Source organism: Ipomoea nil, unplaced genomic scaffold (assembly GCF_001879475.1).
Source record: "Ipomoea nil cultivar Tokyo-kokei standard unplaced genomic scaffold, Asagao_1.1 scaffold3069, whole genome shotgun sequence".
NCBI lineage: Eukaryota > Viridiplantae > Streptophyta > Magnoliopsida > Solanales > Convolvulaceae > Ipomoea > Ipomoea nil.
The window spans coordinates 6,366,052-6,385,620 of record NW_017619497.1 but is presented as its reverse complement, the minus strand read 5'-3'; the positions used below and the strand labels follow the sequence as shown (position 1 = coordinate 6,385,620).

Genomic DNA, 19,569 nt, shown 5'->3' with positions numbered 1-19,569 from the left:
CTTTGTGGCCCGATTATTTGACTGCGAGAGTGATGGATTCATACACAAATGGCCTTACCCGCCTTTTGTTTTCTTGTGTAATAAACAGGGCACACTACTAGATGGTACCATAATTGCTGTTAAGCAGCTTTCATCCAAGTCGAAGCAAGGAAACCGTGAATTTGTGAACGAAATTGGCATGATCTCTGGTTTGCAACACCCAAATGTGGTGAGACTCCATGGATGCTGTATAGAAGGAAATCAACTTTTACTTGTATACGAGTATGTGGAGAACAACAGCCTTGCCCGAGCTCTATTTGGTAAATCACCTTTGTTATTGTTTCCGTTAATAGTTGCAACTTGAGGCTGGAAGGATATACTCTTGAACCCATTTTCAGGCATTTCACTTTCACAATTTCTTACAGGTTCTCAAGAAACACGTCTGCAAATAGACTGGCCAACTAGGCAAAGAATTTGCGTTGGCATAGCTAAAGGTTTAGCTTTCCTGCACGAAGAGTCAGCTCTAAAAATTGTTCACAGGGACATCAAAGCTGCTAATGTACTTCTTGACAAAAACCTCAATCCAAAAATTTCGGACTTTGGTTTGGCCAAACTTGATGAAGAGGAGAACACCCATATCAGCACTAGAGTCGCTGGAACAATGTGAGCTCAGATATATATTTATCTTATTGAAAACTTAGTGTTCCTTCGATTATGAAGTATTACCTCTTTTCCATATGGTTTTTTCTTCTTCATAACCCAATCTTTTCTCCAGTTAAAGCTTCTAATGTTCACTGTTATGGGATCTTGCTATTGTGGCTATAATTCCATTATATATCTTAGCTTTGTTTTGGGTGACTAAGGAAACCCGCAGTCACTGTCCGAGAGTGTGCATTGAGTAATTCCTGCCTTGTGATCTTAGCTGGTAAAGAACTCCAAGAAGGCAAATCAGTCTAGATTGCTCATAGCTGACCGACTCAAACCAAGAAGGCCAATAGGCCGCTCACTTGGGTCAGACTTGGAACCTTATGGTTACCAAACTAAGTAACTAACAATGTTACCAACTTAGCTTGGTTGCCCCCTATATATCTTAGCTTTATACTGCAGCCTGCTTATTATATGACAGTAATCTCTTCTTCCTCTTGTAGAGGATACATGGCACCTGAATATGCATTATGGGGCTACTTAACCTACAAAGTAGACGTGTACAGTTTTGGCGTTATGGCGCTAGAAATAGTTGCTGGGAAAAACAACATGAAGTTTCGGCCCGATGAGAGTTATGTTTGCCTACTTGACTGGGTGAGAACTGATCACTCTTTACGCCATTTTCTGCACATACATCTGCTTAGCTTACTCGAACCCATCATATCGCCTTCTTCCACTCTCATCGTGCTTAATTATTTTCCAGGCCTTCGTCGTGCAAAAGAAAGGGTCTCTGCTGGAGCTTGTAGATTCCCAGTTGGGATCAGATTTCAACAAAGAAGAAGCAATCAGAATGATCAAAGTGGCACTGGTATGCACTAATCCATCGCCCGCGCTAAGGCCAACCATGTCTGCAGTGGTCCGCATGCTTGAAGGTGAGGCAGATGTTAATGATCTTAGCTCGGATGCAACTATGTATGGCGATGACCTCCATTTTCAATCACTCCGAGAAAAGTACGATGAAATGCAGTCTAGGTCAAGTGAGAGACATAGTTTTTTTCAGTCATCCAATGCAAGAACAGGAGATGTCCCTTCTTCATCATCCTTCTAGCCAGGATCTCTTTTGGCCTTGTTTGGCAATGTTAGCGACTAGTGGTTTGTGTTAGTGAATAATAGATAGTGAATTGTGTTAACAGATTGTAAAAAGATATTTGGTAAAATTAGATGTATAATTAGATCTGAGCATCGGTCGGATTCGGACGGATCGGATGGTCAATCCGTCCGTCCGATCGGATTTCGGATTGGGGAAAACTACCCCAATCCGTTCGAATTAAGAGAGAAATCCTTTCGGATTTCCCCTGTTCGAATACGGTCGGGTTGGGGTCGGATTTCGGTTTGTATCGGATTATAAAACATACCCAAAAAAAAAAAAAAAACTGTAAAAATGTTCAAACTTAATAAGTAATATTGTAATAACCCTAAACTAAATTACCAAAGCTATGTAGGCATTTACATACATAATTACATATTGCAGTTCAAAAAGCAAAAATGAAGTTTACAAAATGAGAAAATCAACAACACTAAACTACTAAGTACTAAATACTAATTACTAAAGTACTCAGCATTCAGCAATCAGCATTCAGCATTAGTCACCATTCACCAATCAGCCTTTAGCAATCAGCATTCATCCATTCCTCATCTTCCTGCTCAATTATAAAACCATTAAAGGATTTAAACTTTAAAGCCAATAAAGACAAAGAGAAGTAGAGAACTAATAATAATTAATAAGATAGGCTCAGATTGCTTTTTTTCATATCATTTTAGAGTTGGGGGGAAATTGCTTCATGAGTTTTGTCTCAGAGCAACATACCAAACACCCAAAGTCCTTTTAATTCAGACAAATGGTGGAAGCATCATTATAGCCATAACTAAACAGAAAGGAGAATATGAGAGGAAGGGAAGTGATATACCAGAATTCCAGACTACCAGAGATGTAACTGAGTAAGGGCCTAAGGGGCTAAGGGCAGCAACATTTATAAAAAAGTTACCAAACCACTTAGCAATTAGCAGTTCTGGAATCTTACCTGAGTTGCCTCAAAGAGTCCACACATTTATCAATCAAACTAAACAGAAAGTCAGAAAGCAATGTTATATAAAAGTATTACAGCAATTGTTGGGAGTGTTCCAACAGCACTTGGTAAAGAACCAGCAGCTCCAGTGGACAATTCTGCACAAAAAGGATAAACAAAAAATAGTTTAGAAAAGGTAACAATTAACAATTTCTAAAGTTGAAACCTAGAAAGTTAGAAAATAAAAACAGTACCCTTCTCTAATCTTTCAACATCATCCAAGTTTTCCTCAACAGAGATTGGATGATTGGGTGGCCTCAACCAATCTTGTGCACATATTAGGGCTTCAACAATTTTAGGAGTTAAGGAACTCCTAAAGGGATCTAATACCCTACCACTAGTACTGAATGCACTCTCAGAGGCAACAGTTGAAATGGGAACAGCCAGCACATCCCTTGCCATTCTAGAGAGTATAGGAAATCTATCACGGTTAACCTTCCACCATCTTAGGACATCAAAGTCCACATTTTCTTCATCTTCCACTAATTTTTCACTTAGATAAATCTGGAGTTCAGTTTCTTTACTGCTTCCACCAGTCTCCATTCTCTGTTTTTTAAGCTGGCTTTTCATTCTAGCCTGAGGTTTTCCAACTGAAGTTTGAGAATGGACAGGTTCAGATTGGGTAGATTGCACAGTAGGACTAGGGGATGCAGACTGCACATGGTAGGTGGCTGTATAATCATTAAACAGTAGAACCATAGAAGATTGAACATTTTCAAAGCATGATTTTCCTTTTTCATCACCATACAACTGGGCAAATTGGGCAGGCATGTACTCAATCTTATCCCTAGGATCCAAAATATTGGCATAGAATATCAAGAAGTTCATTTTTCAGGATCTCCCCAATATTTTTCAAATTTTTGTTTCATATGGAACCCCATTTCCTATAAAACAGACATAACACAGAAAAAATAAACACAAAGTCAAACACAATTCACAGATGCATACAAACACATTCAGAAAATGTTAACAGTTTACCTTTTCAGAGGTTGAAACAGAGTTAACCATGTCATCCAGCATGCAACCTAAGTCAGAAATCTCAGAAAAGAAAGTATTTGAAGTGACATAGAGAGAACCAGATATTCTCACAGTCATCTCATAGAAGCCTTTCAGGAAATGGACTAAGCTTTGCACAGAAAGCCAATCCATAAAATTTGGAATAGAATCAGACAAGTCAGCATTCAATGAGGCATCATTCTCATAAGCTTCAAAGGCCCTCTGGTATTGAAGGGCAGTGTTAAGCATCATGTATGTGCTGTTCCATCTTGTTGGAACATCAAGTTGTAATGCACATTTGGCTTCCACCCCATTAAGCACAGCAATCTCTCTAAACTTCTTAAGTCTGGCAGGAGAACTCCTCACCCATCTCACAACATCTCTAACTTTCTTAACAGAAGGACCTGCATATCTCAACCCATCCTGGACCACTAAGTTCAACACATGGGCTATGCACCTCATGTGCATATATTGAACCCTAACAGAAGACCCACCCCAAGACAGAAGTTTGTTCTTGAAAAACCCCAAAGCTGTGTCATTTGAAGAGGCATTATCAACAGTAACAGTGAAGACATTTTTAATCCCCCAATCAAGAAGACAACTCTCAAGGGCTTTGGCTATGTACTCTCCCTTATGAGAAGAAATTGGGACAAAGGAAATGATCTTTTTGTTTAGCTTCCACTGATCATCAATGAAATGTGCAGTAATGCACATGTAATTGATCCTTTGGACAGAGGTCCATGTATCAGTGGTCAAGCTGACCCTTTGGGTGCTCACCTTAAACAACTTTTTTAGGGTTATTCTCTCATCTAGGTAAATCTGATAAATGTCTCTAGAAATGGTCCACCTAGAAGGGATTTGAAACCTAGGACAAGCAACTAAGATGAATTTCCTAAAGCCATTTCCCTCAACAATCCTAAAGGGAAGTTCATCAACAATGATCATCTCACACAATGCCCTCCTAATAGCCTCTTGGTTGAAAACCCAAGTCCCCAAAACCCCCTCAGAAGCTTCTGTTCCAGAGGCATTAAAGGTGAGAAGAGACTGCCTTGTGTCCTTACAATGAGGATTTTTTAGGCAGGCCTTCATATGGTTTTTCAAAGAGGAAGTGCCATGCTTTTTACTTTCACATTTATAAATTTTAGCACAATAAAGGCATTTGCCCTCAACTACTGGTCCCTCAGTTTCACCTTCAGCAGGTGGAGCACGGATCTTTTCAAAATGATCCCATACTATAGATCTAGACTCCACCTCTTTCATCTTCTTTGTAGGAACAACAGGAGGAAGAGGCATAGGATTTGTCTGAGGATTTCTCTCAGTACCTTGAGCTTCTACTCCATGCTCCTCATCAGTTGAGGTTGGAGGGTGTCCAGATGCACTGATGCTTTCCATCTATAAAGATGGGCATCAGTATCCACATTTTAGGGAGATTACAAATCATACAATCATATTAAAGCTTCCACCATACAATCATACATAGAAGTATTACATATTACACTTCCACCATTATACATAGAAGTATTACATATTAGACTTCCACATATTGAACAAAATCAGATATTCAGATAGTCACAGAGAACTGAGAGAACTGAGACCACATAAATTACATAATAAACAATTAAACATACAAAGATATCCAGAATCAGACACATGGACATAGTAGTTTGTGTCATCATTTTTCCAGATTTAACAATTAGCAATTAAGGGTCATACATCCATAAACTGATAGACATAATAACATATACAATTATACAAACAAATCCAGATTCAGGAACTCAGTCCAGATCATCATTATCTGGATTTGAGTTAAGGGCTTCCACCAATAAATGGAAATTCCCACACTGGAGATTTCACATTTTAGCCTTTAACTCGGATTGGTAGATTACAAATTTGCATGGCATAAAATCCAGATTTCACAAAATCAACACTTAGAAATCAGTTTGTAAAAGGCTTCCACCAACAAATAGCATAATATATGAATATATCACCAAATATTCATCACAGACTCATTGTAGAAAAGACAGAACACAATACATCTCAGTATCTCACATAAATGAAGATATATAAAACTAGGGTTTACGATTTACTTGATTTCTCCCAAATAATCCCGGGAGAACAAGGGCTTCTAATCACCAGTTCACCACGGCTTCCACCACTTAGACTCTCAGAGACAGAGAGTAAGAGATTAGAGATTAGAGATTGCAACGCTTCGATTCTGAGAACCCTGAGATTAGACAATAGAGATTAAGAGATTAGAGATTACAAATTAGAGAGTAAGACTGTAAGAGATTAGAGATTAGAGAAATAGAGATTAAGAGAATAGAGATTTACCTTACGGATTTACAGAATCAGAGATGACTGATGGTGATGAGTCTTGAGTTCTTGACTCTTGAGAGAACTGAGACTCAACTGAGACTCTGAGAGACTGAGAGTCTGAGAGAGTGAGACTCTGAGAGAGTTGAGAGTCTGAGAGAGTGACTGAGTGAGAGTCTGAGAGACTGACAGAGTGAGAGAGTTGAGAGTCGAGAGAATGAGAGATGCGATCTCAGATCTCAAACCCTAGGTCAGTTGCGCGGATGAGAAAATGAAGACCAAGTGGTGGAAGGCATGTATATATACATTGATGGAACGACGCCGTATTATACAACGCCTTAGGGAACCCTAGGATAGTTCGGGTGGTCGGACGGGTCGGTTGGCAAAAATGTATACCCCACCCGAACCTTCTAAACCGACGCCGTATTGAATGACGGATCGGGTAAGGAGAGTCGGGTACGGGTATCCACTCCGATAGCCAAGGAGGGGCACGGGTCGGACGGGTTGTTCGGGTTGGACGGGTTTTGCACAGCCCTATGTATAATGTTAGCAGTTAATTGATAAAACACACAAAAAGACATTCATATAATAATAATAATAATAATAATAATAATAATAATAATAATAATAATAATAATAATAATAATAATAATAATAATAATAATGCGTTGAATATAATGAATGAGTTAGAACTGAGCCGTTGAATATAGATCAACAACTCAAATCAATGAAAATTTAAAAAACAAAAAAATGTGCGTCCTCAATTAATGCATCCATCCTCTTCAGATTTACTTCAAAGATAACAACTCCACTATTTGTTACTTTGTATTATATTGCTATCATTTTTTTCCTTTTAAATTAGATAATTGAAATCAGCAAAACCTGGATCAAACCATTTTGAACTTGGGAACCAAAATTGAAAAAAATGATGCACCTTAAGAAGGAAAATAACGCACCTTAAAAGGAATACAAAGCACCTTAAGAAGGAAAACAAAGCACCTTAAGAAGGAAAACAACGCACCTTAAGAAGGAAAATCACGCAACTAAAACTTTAGGCTGACGCAACTTAAGCACACAAACCACGCACCTTAAGAAGGAAAACCACGCACCTAAAGCTTTAGACTGACAACCGTAAGCACACAACACAAAAACCACGCATCTTAAGCACAAAAACGACGCATCTTAAGAAGGAAAACCACACACCTTAAATTTGACATAGATACAAAACGACCAAATTGCCAACGCATTTTTTTTTAATCCTTGTTAATCCTAGACGTTGATCTTGGCAAGATCAATGACTCTCATCTCACCCCATGTTCACACCTGAACACACCATCTGCATTTGAATCGTATTATATATATATATATATATAATTGTAGCAAAAATGAGTGATGGTGAGTGTACGGATGTGAAATGTCGTCCTCAGGAGATTGGGGGTTATGGCACACAATATGCAATCACAAGGAATTAGACACTAGCATAAGGAAATTAACAAGAAGCTAAACAATTCATAACAACTTTTAAGGCTACGGTAAGATATAAACACAAAATAAAGAAATTGAACTCAAGCTAAGGAGCATTATCATCTAGATGCTTCAACAACATATGAATTAGGGAGAACAAATAACAAAGAGTCAACCGGGAATGCACATAGGTATCCTAGTCTATTAACCACTCTCGTAATCAATCAACAAGAATTAGAACAAGGAATTGCCCCACTCTCATGGTGTATCAATTTCAAGTTCTTCAAGCACACAAAACATCAAAGCCCCCAATTTTTCCTATTTTCGTAGGAAGAAATTGGGTTTATGCAAGGAGTGGCTTGAAATCTTGACCCAACTCTCATTGAGGCCAAGAATCCTCCAAAACATGCTAATGAATATTGTACACCAAGCATTAACAATATACAAACACAAATCATTTATAAACTCAAGAACCCTAGGTTAGAGTTCTTCCCCTTTTTGCAATAATCACAAATCAAGCATCAAGATAGAAAATACAACCCTAACTCAAGTCCAAAAACTAACTACTCAAGAATAAATAGCATAAAGAACACAAAAACACAAGTAATAAGCATAAATCTTGCAAAAGAAAGAGATAAAAGGCATGATAACTTGTATATTGAGGAAGAACAATATTGAAATGTTGAAATCCAAGCTTCAAATCCGAGATTACAAGCTTTCAAAATGTTATAGAACCTAAATCTAAGCCTAATCTAACCTAAAACATGAAAAGAAGTGAATGAGAGTGTCTAGGGTTGGAACCAGGTCCAAAACCGAGTTGAAAATGGATAAAATCACGCATAAATAATGCAGAGCACAGGTGACACGGCCAGGGACATGACCATGTCACTAGCCGTGTCCAAAAAGGCAGTGCACACTGCCTTAGGTTGGCACGGCCATGTCCGTGGCCGTGCCCTCGGCCATGTCTCCTGCAAGCAGAATTATGTGCACCTATCTTAACTTCTAGGCTATTTTTCATCCCCAAACCCATTTTATTGGCCCTTGTGGTCTTCAAAAAAGTTGTATCCCTTTAAGTTGACTTTCTAATGGCACAAGAATCACTTCATTTGGACATTCCTAGGCCGAGATATGGTCAAATTACCAAACAGTGGTCGAAATGAGCGAAAATTGTAATGTCTTGATCTTTTGCCCCTCTTTTGTTAGGGATGGCAACGGGGCGGGGCGGGGGCGGGGAATGGGGTCCCCATCCCCGACCCCGAAATAGATCCCCATTCCCCGTCACCGCCCCGTTCCCCGGCGGGGATGGAGAATTATTCCCCATCCCCGTCCCCGCAGGGATTTTTCGGGGACGGGGAATCCCCGCCCCGTTTTTTGAATTATGCCAATAGAAAAAAAATATATATTATGGTATTATCAAATTTTAAATTGGTAAGCATTCAATCTTTAAACAAATCACATAAACAAAACACATAAACAAATCAGGTTAATTAATAAACTCATTCTCTCACACTCTCACGGTACTAAATACAAAATACAATTAATCATTAACTTGCCTGTATATATGTTGTGTAAATAATTAAATTTGATGTGAAATAAATAAGAGAACTGATTCTCAATGCTTCCTATTTTGGTCACTTACCAAATGCTAAATACTAATCCATACGTACTGTGATTAGTGTCCGCCTATATATATGTTGTACAAATACTTACTAATTACTAAATACACTAATGCATACTGTGATTACTTACTTGGGAAATGAGGGTTTTTATTTTTGATTAATATTATATATATATATATATATATATATATATATATATATATATATATATATTATACGGGGAACGGGGATCGGGGTCGGGTTTGGGGCGAGGAATGCCCTCCCCGTCCCCGTCCCCATCCCCGCCCCCGTTACCCGAAAAAATTCCCCGAACCCGTCCCCGTCGGGGCGGGGATCGGTGTTCCCCATCGGGGACGGGTTTAATTGTCATCTCTATCTTTTGTTTTGGTTTGCCCAAGTGACCAAAAGTCCAAAATCATTGAATACACCACTGTTAGGCTCCCTTGGAAGTGTTTTAGCCATCCTCTTAGCTTTCCTTGGCTCCCATGGACTTTTAATGCATCCAAAACGCTCCATTTGACTCCAATGTCCACCACAATGCATGAAAATATTCATTTTTGCTTACAATGCTTTTCAAACCAAACTCCTTGCAAAATAACACAATTTAGTCATAATCTCATGAAATTTGAAATGATCTGTAAGCAAAATGACTTAGGGTCCGTTTGGAAAGCAGAAAAATGACTTCTGGAAAATGAGTCATTTTCCGAAAGACATTTTCCTTTTCCAGTGTTTGGAAAACTGCTTTGGTGTGTTTGATTCATTTTCTGAAAAATGAGTAGAATAGTATAAATAAATATTTTATTTAGAATAAAAAATACATTTTAAAAATGTTTAAAACTAAAAAAAAAAAAATTTAAAAAAAAAATCTGGACCATAGCTATGGTTTCCGGCGGAAACCAGTTCCGCCAGGAAAAAAAAAGGTGGAAAATGACTTCCGCCAAATTGGCGGAAGTCATTTTCCGCCAAATTGAGCACATTTTCCCCAGTCAACGGAAAATATTTTCCGTTCACTGAATTTTCCAAGTGTAGCCAAACACCAAAAACTCGGAAAATGACTTCCAGAAATCATTTTTCGAATTTTCAAACACAGCCTTAGTGAAAGTGGGAAAATATAGATAAATAAACACTTATCAATATACATAGGAATATATACACGTAATGCATATACAAATATAATATATGCAGTAATTTAACTACGTACCTAGATATTTTGCTAAAGAATGTATACTGGTGGAGTGTCAAATTTCTTATATTTATAAGAGATTTTTAACATGAAAAAAAAAAGGATAAATATGTAATTGAATAAAGTTGGTAAATTCTTTGTAGGTCAGGAAAAAAAATCTCACCCTTCTTATGTGAAATTTACTTTACTTGATATTTTAGTAGGTCAGGAATGTGATTGTCATTGACCTAAACATTTATAAGTTTTAAATTGCATTAAATGTAAGAATAATTTCTCATATTTTAAATTTTTAGACAAATTTGAATTTTTTTGTTTACTACACGCTCTCTCGATGTGTCCTGTTATAATTAATTCAAAAGGCATATAAATCACAATATTTGAATTCTTAAAATTTATTTCTTCAATAAAATTTAAATATATAAAGAGAACTTTATTTTATGAAAATACATTTATCATTGTTCCCAAAAAAATACATTTATCATTTTAATATTGAATGGATGTTGACTTTTCCAGTTTTCCTTCAAGGTCAGACATGTCGTTGGACGTGACCGTCAATCATGTTACAAGAATATTTGTTGTATGACGACGAAAATCTGTTTTTTTTTTTTTGTTTTTTGTTTTTTTTTTTAATAGTCAGTATACCACATAAAAAATAAATTGTACGGATATAAGAATTAAATATCAGAAAAAATTATACTTTTTTATACATAAATTATATGATAATTGTAAAATTTGTCTCTAATTGTTGTTCATGCTCACTTTTCGTCTTTAAGCTATCTTAGCGTTGCACTTTTCGTCCCTTTACTAACAAAACATTAGCGATGAAATTTACAACTTCAGTATAGCTTAGGGACGAAGAGTGAACATAAAAAGTTAATATAAAAATAAAAAATGCAATGCTAATGATAGATTAGAGGCGAAAAGTGAGCACGATTAACACTTATGGACGAATTCTACAGTTATTTTATAACTTAGAGATGAAAAATGCAATTTTTCTTAAATACCATTGACAACAACTTGGTCAAACGGCTACGGGCATCTAGGACCTGATCGTGATCCTTTGTCAATTATGTTACAAGGAGATATTTAATCAATATACACCTTTAAACGACAAATTTTTCACGTTATTAAAAAAAAAGTTTATTATATAGACAACTCCAATGCACTATGATCACTCATTCCGCCCGCACCCCTCCCCGCCCCTTTCCTCGAGTATAAGGCTGCATATTTGTTTTTTGAGACTGCATATTTGTTGTTAAGTTGGCTATGGCTTTCATAGAAATCCATGGAGTTTCTCAACTGTACACTGTACTCATGTCTGCTATGCGTGTTGACTTGTTGTGTATATTACGTTGGAATTTTTCTTCCACGAAACGACATTTTCCATTTCGGTAGTCTGAAGTAATCATTATAGTCTTCTTCATCTTCATCATCCATTCGCTGTCCATTTGTTCACCCGTACAAACTCTTTACAGGTGTTCACTGCATTTCTCAGCTCGAATACCATGCTCGTCTTCATCGTCTTGCTGCTCTGCTTCAAGCCTATCGCCATTCCAGCTCAAACCCCAGCTCTTCCTCTTCCAGATTCTGAAAGTAAAAAAGCTTTATTTGCTCCTTATTCGCATTTTTTTTTTTTTTTTTTTTGGTTTTGCTGGGAGGGCACTGCGATTGATTAAGAAGTTTGCTTAGAATTTAATGCATCAATGATGACTGAACCAAATAAGCAGCCTTCATTTTTTGATGTCATTCGAGAATGTGTTAAGAACCTGTGTGTATTTAAAAGGATCAAGTTAGGTTTAAAAGCCATTGGAGTTTATTTTTACTGAGAATTTTGTCTTGATTAATTTGGAAATTTCAGGGAAAGCTCTTAGTGAAATAGCTGATCAGCTGGGGAAAAAGGGCTGGAATTTGAGGCTGAATCCTTGCGACGGGGACCCAAGCTGGAATACCCCAGCACAGGATGACTGGCCAATCTATCAAAATTCTGTTCATTGCAATTGCAAATATTCTGATGGTTTCTGTCATGTTGAAAACATGTTAGGTTCCTTCTTTCCTTTTGTTTTTGTACAATGACAAGTGGTTTACTCAAATAATGATGGCACATTGAAGTACATTGTTTTGCCTGATTATCTATCGAACTCTTATCGTTTCTTTTTTATGTAAACGCTAAACAGATCACTTACAGCTCAGGATTTAGCAGGTGTCCTTCCTCCTTCCTTGGCGAAGTTACCATTCCTCAAGAAGATGTACTGAGATTTTCCTGCTCTAGTTGGATTTTGTCCTCGTCTTTACTAAAATCAGATTGTGGTTTTTGGTTTGTTTGATCAATATATTTTCGTTTCCTGCAGTGATCTTACACGCAACTATTTAAGCGGGACAATCCCTCCTGAATGGGCATCTATCAAACTTCAAATCATGTGAGTTGCACCTCTTTTTACCTATGAAACAAATGTAAACCTTTTTTTTCCTAAACAGTAAACAATGTTATCCAAATGTGGTTTTGCAGGAGTGTCGCTATCAATCGATTATCTGGACCAATTCCAACATATTTGGGAAATATAACCACACTAAGAAGACTGTACTTTCCGTTGCTCTTAGTCCTTGCAGATTCATATATTGTATCTTTACTTTGAATTCTTTGGGGAATCTCTTGTATGTGATATGAAATTTGATGACTTTTTCAGGAGTTTGGAGAATAACATGTTTAATGGAACTGTTCCACGGGAACTCGGGAATCTTGTCAATTTAGAGAGATTGTATGGACTTTCAATCATTAAGATTTTTCTACGTGCCTCAATTAGTCAAATTTGGTGTTCATATTCTCAGTTTCTTTTGTCATTCTGTGTTTTTTTTGGTTGATTGCAGCATTCTTTCTGCAAACAATCTCACTGGTGACCTTCCGATAGAATTGAATAATATGACCAGTTTGACTGAAATGTACGTTCATCTGTCCTAATTTTCCGTTTTAGAGACCAAACTTCTTCAGTTGTTTTGATTTAAGTGTCACCAATATAGTAGGTTGAGCCGAAATAACTTCACTGGGAAATTGCCTAGCTTTCAGGCTTGGACAAACCTTCAAAGCGTGTAAGCCTTTCCACCAACATTTTGTCATTTTCTACTTCAATGAACTGAGACTTTTAGATGTAACTTCTGTTTGATTGGTGAATGATCTGCAGGGAGATTGAAGCAAGTGGTTTTGAAGGACCGATACCTTCAAGCATTTCTGTATTGACCAATTTAACCGAACTGTGAGTAAATGCTTTCAAAGGAACTTCAAATCCTTGTAATGTTAGCATGGTCTATTATACTATGATATGCACTGATCATGCTTATTGATCTTTATAAAATGGCTCTGCAGAAGAATCTCTTACTTAAATGGAGGAGACTCTGAGTTTCCTATGGTAATAAACATGACGAGTCTGGCTAAGTTGTAAGTAACACTCCTTACTTCCTTAAACAATATATTAATGTTTACAGCTTCCATAATCTCAGAGGAAATGATTTGTTGTTGTAGGATGTTGAGAAGCTGCAATTTAATTGGGAAGATACCAGATTATGTGGGCAGTATGACACCATTGCGTAATCTGTAATTCTACCATTTCTAGTTGTTTTTGTTTCTCCTTTTATTTTCTATATATATAGATTATCACTGATACAAAAGAAATTATTGTTTGGCTAAGATGCATTTTTTCCTTTCCACAGGGATCTGAGTTTCAACAATCTGGAAGGTGAAATCCCGAGTTTTGATCTGTATAATATGGAAGTGATGTGAGTACCAAATCAGTAAGGACCACTTTTGGTTTATCAGAAAGTTTCGTTCTTGGTTGCTTGTTCATCTTTTCATACTTGATTCTCTTCATTCATGTCCGTCCTGCTTGAAATTCTATATAGAATATTAGAATATCCAATTCTTACCAAATAAAATGATGTCCATTCTGCTAGGTTACTAACAAACAATTCTTTGACTGGGCCTGTCCCAGTATGGATACAAAATCGAGACCCCAGAACGTATGTTATTAAGCATCTTTTTGCTAATTTCTTTTGTGTCTCAAGGCATCCTCTAAGTAGATGTAAACACCTAAAGGTTTCATTTGCAGACAAATTGACATTTCTTACAATAACTTCAGCGAGAGCTCTGTCCCATCAACTTGTCGTGACACCTTGTAAGGCCCGGACTTTACATGCATATTCTTCTTTTCAGTCGGTTAATGTAGAAAAATATATTCCTAATGACCCTTTTATTCTGTTGTTAGCAACGTGTTCAAAACCTTCAGCGAGTGGAACCATGCGTAAGATTTAACTTCGTTCTGTGGAATCAATGGAATAGAGATTACTTTTCTCTCTTTTCGGTTTTGTCTGGTTCTCACTATATTTTCTAATTCCATGCAGAGAGAAGTGCTTGAGTCCTTGCTCAAAGGGTAAGTACCATGCATTCCAGGCCATTGTCCTTCAAAGAACGATAGATGAATTATCAGCCAGTGCCTTTTTTCTTTCGTTCAAAAATTTGAAATTAGAAACAAACATATTGTTTATTTTGCAACGTTTCGAATTAGTATGCTTCATTGCAGAGACACAATTTAGTGTTGTTTGACCTTTCTGCAGATTGGTATAATTTCCATATAAATTGTGGTGGTCCCAAAGTTGTGGTTGGAGAGACTACTTATGATGATGATCAAGACTCAGCAGGTTCTACAAAATTTGCCCACGTATACGAGAATTGGGTTACCAGTAGTACTGGAAACCTTTGGGATATAGACCGTACCATTTATGACTATACAGCAAGTAATGTATCTGTTATCAAAGGAAATGAAGCTGAACTTTACACAATGGCTCGCGTTTCTCCTTTGTCTTTGACTTATTTTGGACGCTGCTTAGCAAATGGAAACTATACCATCACTCTCCGCTTTGCGGAAATCACTATAAGAGATAATAGATCATTCGAAAGTCTAGGAAGACGGTTCTTTGATGTTTATATCCAGGTGAAGTTTTATAGTGTACAGAATTAAATAAGTCATTGAATGTTTATGCAATATACTCAAGTTGTCGAAATGCTTACAGGGTTTACGAGTCTTAAAGGACTTTGATATTAAAAGTGCAGCTCAAGGAGTCGATACACCCATAAAACTGAAATTTAACGCAACTGTCACAGACAAAACTCTAGAGGTGCGCTTTTACTATACGGGGAAAGGAACAACAGCAGCCCCAGTCAGAGGAACCTATGGTTCTTTAGTATCAGCTATCTCTGTGAAATCCGGTAACATTATTATTCTGAGACTTGGTTCTTTCTCTGATATAGTTATCTCTCTGTCTCTCTCTTATCGAAATTTATTGAAGCTTCATTTTTGAGATTCATTGCGGGAAAAGAAATGACATCTTACACCATTGAACTTGTTCTTCTGCTACAGATTTTGACCCTCCAAATCACAAAAAGAAGACTCTCACTATAGCTGTTTCTGTGGCAGCTTCATTAGTTGCCATTCTCATAGTTCTTGGTATTGCTTGGAGAAAAAGATACTTAAAAAGCAGAATTTCAAAGGAACAAGGTGGTGCCCACAAATGCCCTATATATCTATATTTTACACAGATCATATATACTTGTGTCATACATACTATGTCATGGATATACATAAAATGTTGAAATAAATCAAGTGATGATTTCGTTCATATATTGAACGTGCTATAGCACGAGAATTTCGGTTGAAGGTGTGAGTATCCTTTTCTACAACTGATATTTTAGTTCTGTTTTGAACGGGAAGTGATGTTTTAAAGTTTTTGAACAGAACTAATTGGACTTGATCTTAAGACTGGCTTCTTCACCTTCAGACAAATTAAAGCAGCCACTGATAACTTTAGTGCTGCAAATAAACTTGGAGAAGGTGGTTTTGGAGCGGTTTACAAGGTACATTAGAATTCGAATTTTTTGTAATTTTCCTATATACTTCCTTTTCTGTTTCTTTGTGCCCCGATTATTTGACTGCTGAGAGTGATGGATTCATACACAAATGCTCTTACCGCCTTTTGTTTTCTTGTGTAATAAACAGGGCACACTACTAGATGGTACCATAATTGCTGTTAAGCAGCTTTCATCCAAGTCGAAGCAAGGAAACCGTGAATTTGTGAACGAAGTTGGCATGATCTCTGGTTTGCAACACCCAAATGTGGTGAGACTCCATGGATGCTGTATAGAAGGAAATCAACTTTTACTCGTATACGAGTACGTGGAGAACAACAGCCTTGCCCGAGCTCTATTTGGTAAATCACCTTTGTTATTGTTTCCGTTAATAGTTGCATACTGTAAAGGGGAAATAACGACCTGTTTTCTTCATTTTTTGTCTCCTTAAAATAGAAAACTTGGGGTTGGAAGGATATACTCTTGAACCCATTTTCAGGCATTTCACTTTCACAATTTCTTACAGGTTCTCAAGAATCACGACTGCAAATAGACTGGCCAACTAGGCAAAGAATTTGCGTTGGCATAGCTAAAGGTTTAGCTTTCCTGCACGAGGAGTCAGCTCTAAAAATTGTTCATAGGGACATCAAAGCTGCTAATGTACTTCTTGACAAAAACCTCAATCCAAAAATTTCGGACTTTGGTTTGGCCAAACTTGATGAAGAGGACAACACCCATATCAGCAGTAGAGTCGCTGGAACAATGTGAGCTGAAATGGCCTTTTCTTCTTCATAACCCAATCTTTTCTCCAGTGAAGACTTCTAATGTTCACTGTTATGGGATCTTGGTATATGGCCATAATTCCATTATATATCTTAGCTTTGTTTTGGGTGACTAGGGAAACCTGCAGTCACTACCTGAGAGTGTGCAATGGGTAAACCCCGCCTTGTGATCTTAACTGGTAAAGGACCACAAGAAGGCAATGCAGTCTAGAGTGTTCATAGCTGACCAGCTCAAACTAAGAAGGCTAATAGGCCGCTCCCACTTGGGTCAGACTTGGAACCTTATGATTACCAAACTAAGTAACTAACAACCCGACCAACTTAGCTCTGTTGCCCCTTATATATCTTAGCTTTATACTGCAACCTGCTTATTATATGACAGTAATCTCTTCTTCCTCTTGCAGGGGATACATGGCGCCCGAATATGCATTATGGGGCTACTTAACCTACAAAGTAGACGTGTACAGTTTTGGCATTGTGGCGCTAGAAATAGTTGCTGGGAAAAACAACATGAAGTTTCGGCCCAATGAGAGTTATGTTTGCCTACTTGACTGGGTGAGAACTGATCACTCTTTACACCATTTTCTGCACATCTGCTTAGCTTACTCGAACCCGGCCATCGCCTTCTTCCACTCTCATCGTGCTTATTTTCCAGGCCCTCGTCGTGCAAAAGAAAGGGTCTCTGCTGGAGCTTGTAGATTCCCAGTTGGGATCAGATTTCAACAAAGAAGAAGCAATCAGAATGATCAAAGTGGCACTGGTATGCACTAATCCATCGCCCGCGCTAAGGCCAACCATGTCTGCAGTGGTCCGCATGCTTGAAGGTGAGGCAGATGTTAATGATCTTAGCTCGGATGCAACTATGTATGGTGATGACCTCCATTTTCAATCACTCCGAGAAAAGTACGATGAAATGCAGTTTAGGTCAAGTGAGAGCCATAGTTTTTTGCAGTCATCTAATGCAAGAACAGGAGATGTCCCTTCTTCATCCTCCTTCTAGCCAGGATCCTTTTTATCTATATACTACATGCTAATAATACTGCAGTTATTTTGTTTTGTTTTGTTTTATTAATTATCATTTGTTTTTAGTAAGTAAATATAATAGTTTTGGAGAGATAATAGATTGTTTAATTTACAAATGAGGACTTGGTCAAATATTAAATTTTGTATTTATGACGGGCAAGATTTGGTGTACCATAGGTATATAGGTGGTATATACTTATTTGGCATGAAATATATATATATATATATATATATATATATATATATATATATATATATAAACTCTAGTCTGGACTAGTCATTAATGAATTACAAACATAATGCAAAAAGTTAGATGCTCGAGTATTTTTGGATACAGAGGAAGGGGAAATCCGGTGCCTAGTGTTCACTAGGAATGATCCTTCTCTTATGAGTCGTGGTCAAATCTTCATTGAATGGAATGCTTCCAAAATATATTGTAGGGGTTTGTCGAACTTGATCCAACTCTTATGAGATCTCGCGGTCAGGCTTGCTAGCTCAAGTTTAAATTAGTTTTATAGTTATATGGTTGATACTCTATAAGGACGCAAAATGACGTAAAAGAATTTCAAAGCAAGAATTTAAAAATGATGAAATTTAAAATGAGTTATAAAAGTATAAAGTAAGTCAATTTATTCAACCATCTCTTTCCCCTTTTTTCCAACAATGGTGTCCATGTAAAAAAAAAAAAAAAAAAAAAAAAAAAAAAAAAAAAAAGTCCAAGATTTCAATTTTCAAACTTCTCAACAACTAAAAGATTTTGTTAACTATAAAGTGTTGAGGGGAAAAAAAGCATATTTTGAATCACAACAATAGTCATGTGAATTTATTCCATTTTTTTGCCTTGGACTATAATGACATTTTCTTTTTTAAGTTTCAATTTTAATTTGTTCTGATTTTAATTATCAACACTTGAATATTCAATTTTTTAAAAAAATGTCAAATACTCCGTATCTTTAAATACAGTAAGGCACGATTTTATGAAATTTTCAAAAAGTGAAAATATTTTATATATTTAAAATTAAACACGAAATGTTGCTGAGAGGCATAAAATTAAAATATCATAAATTAAAATTTAAAGATCATAAATGCAAATGTGATAAATACCAAAAATAATAGTATAACCTTTGACTATAAATGAGTATGCAGTATTAATTAGAAAATGTTATCAAAAATTTATTTAAAAATAGAAGACAACTAACTATACTTTGAAATATAATTGTATAATTTGTATTTGATAGAATAATAAAGAGAATACATACAAAGTCTTCAAATTCTTTTTTATGGGTCACGAGCAAAACCGCCGGTTATTGAATTAATAATCAGAATCGTATATTGACTATGCCATAATTTAAAAATTAATCCTCAATTATCAATTTTATCAAATAAGTTTTCAATTATTTAATTCTTACTCAATAAAATCCTTAATTACTGAATTCTTACTCAATGAAGGATTTTATTGAATAAGAATTGAATAGTTGAAGACCTTATTGAGTAATAATAATTAAATAGTTGATGACTTAATTTGATAAAGTTGATAGTTAAGGACTAA

General features: G+C 36.5%; 2 protein-coding genes across 2 annotated transcripts in view; both read left to right on the top strand.

Annotated features, from left to right (window-relative positions):
• Positions 1-18,200, top strand: part of LOC109165383 (probable LRR receptor-like serine/threonine-protein kinase At1g07650) — a 39,183-nt gene extending 20,983 nt beyond the window's left edge. Inside the window, exons 20-26 of the mRNA XM_019314108.1 lie at positions 15,731-15,868; positions 16,106-16,224; positions 16,367-16,577; positions 16,742-16,979; positions 17,402-17,552; positions 17,653-17,916; positions 17,950-18,200. Of these exons, the coding sequence (XP_019169653.1) occupies positions 15,731-15,868; positions 16,106-16,224; positions 16,367-16,577; positions 16,742-16,979; positions 17,402-17,552; positions 17,653-17,916; positions 17,950-17,997 (1,169 nt within the window). The 3' untranslated portion in view covers positions 17,998-18,200. The remainder of the gene's footprint in view (positions 1-15,730; positions 15,869-16,105; positions 16,225-16,366; positions 16,578-16,741; positions 16,980-17,401; positions 17,553-17,652; positions 17,917-17,949) is intronic.
• Positions 11,682-14,119, top strand: LOC109165385 (probable leucine-rich repeat receptor-like serine/threonine-protein kinase At3g14840). The gene is made up of 13 exons (XM_019314114.1): positions 11,682-11,716; positions 11,801-11,918; positions 12,184-12,361; positions 12,500-12,571; positions 12,674-12,742; positions 12,832-12,903; positions 13,010-13,081; positions 13,191-13,262; positions 13,341-13,409; positions 13,502-13,573; positions 13,684-13,755; positions 13,840-13,911; positions 14,028-14,119. The coding sequence occupies exons 2-13, from the start codon at positions 11,831-11,833 to the stop codon at positions 14,095-14,097; spliced, it is 978 nt and encodes a 325-aa protein (XP_019169659.1). The 5' UTR covers positions 11,682-11,716; positions 11,801-11,830; the 3' UTR covers positions 14,098-14,119.
• Positions 18,201-19,569: the final 1,369 nt, after the last annotated feature.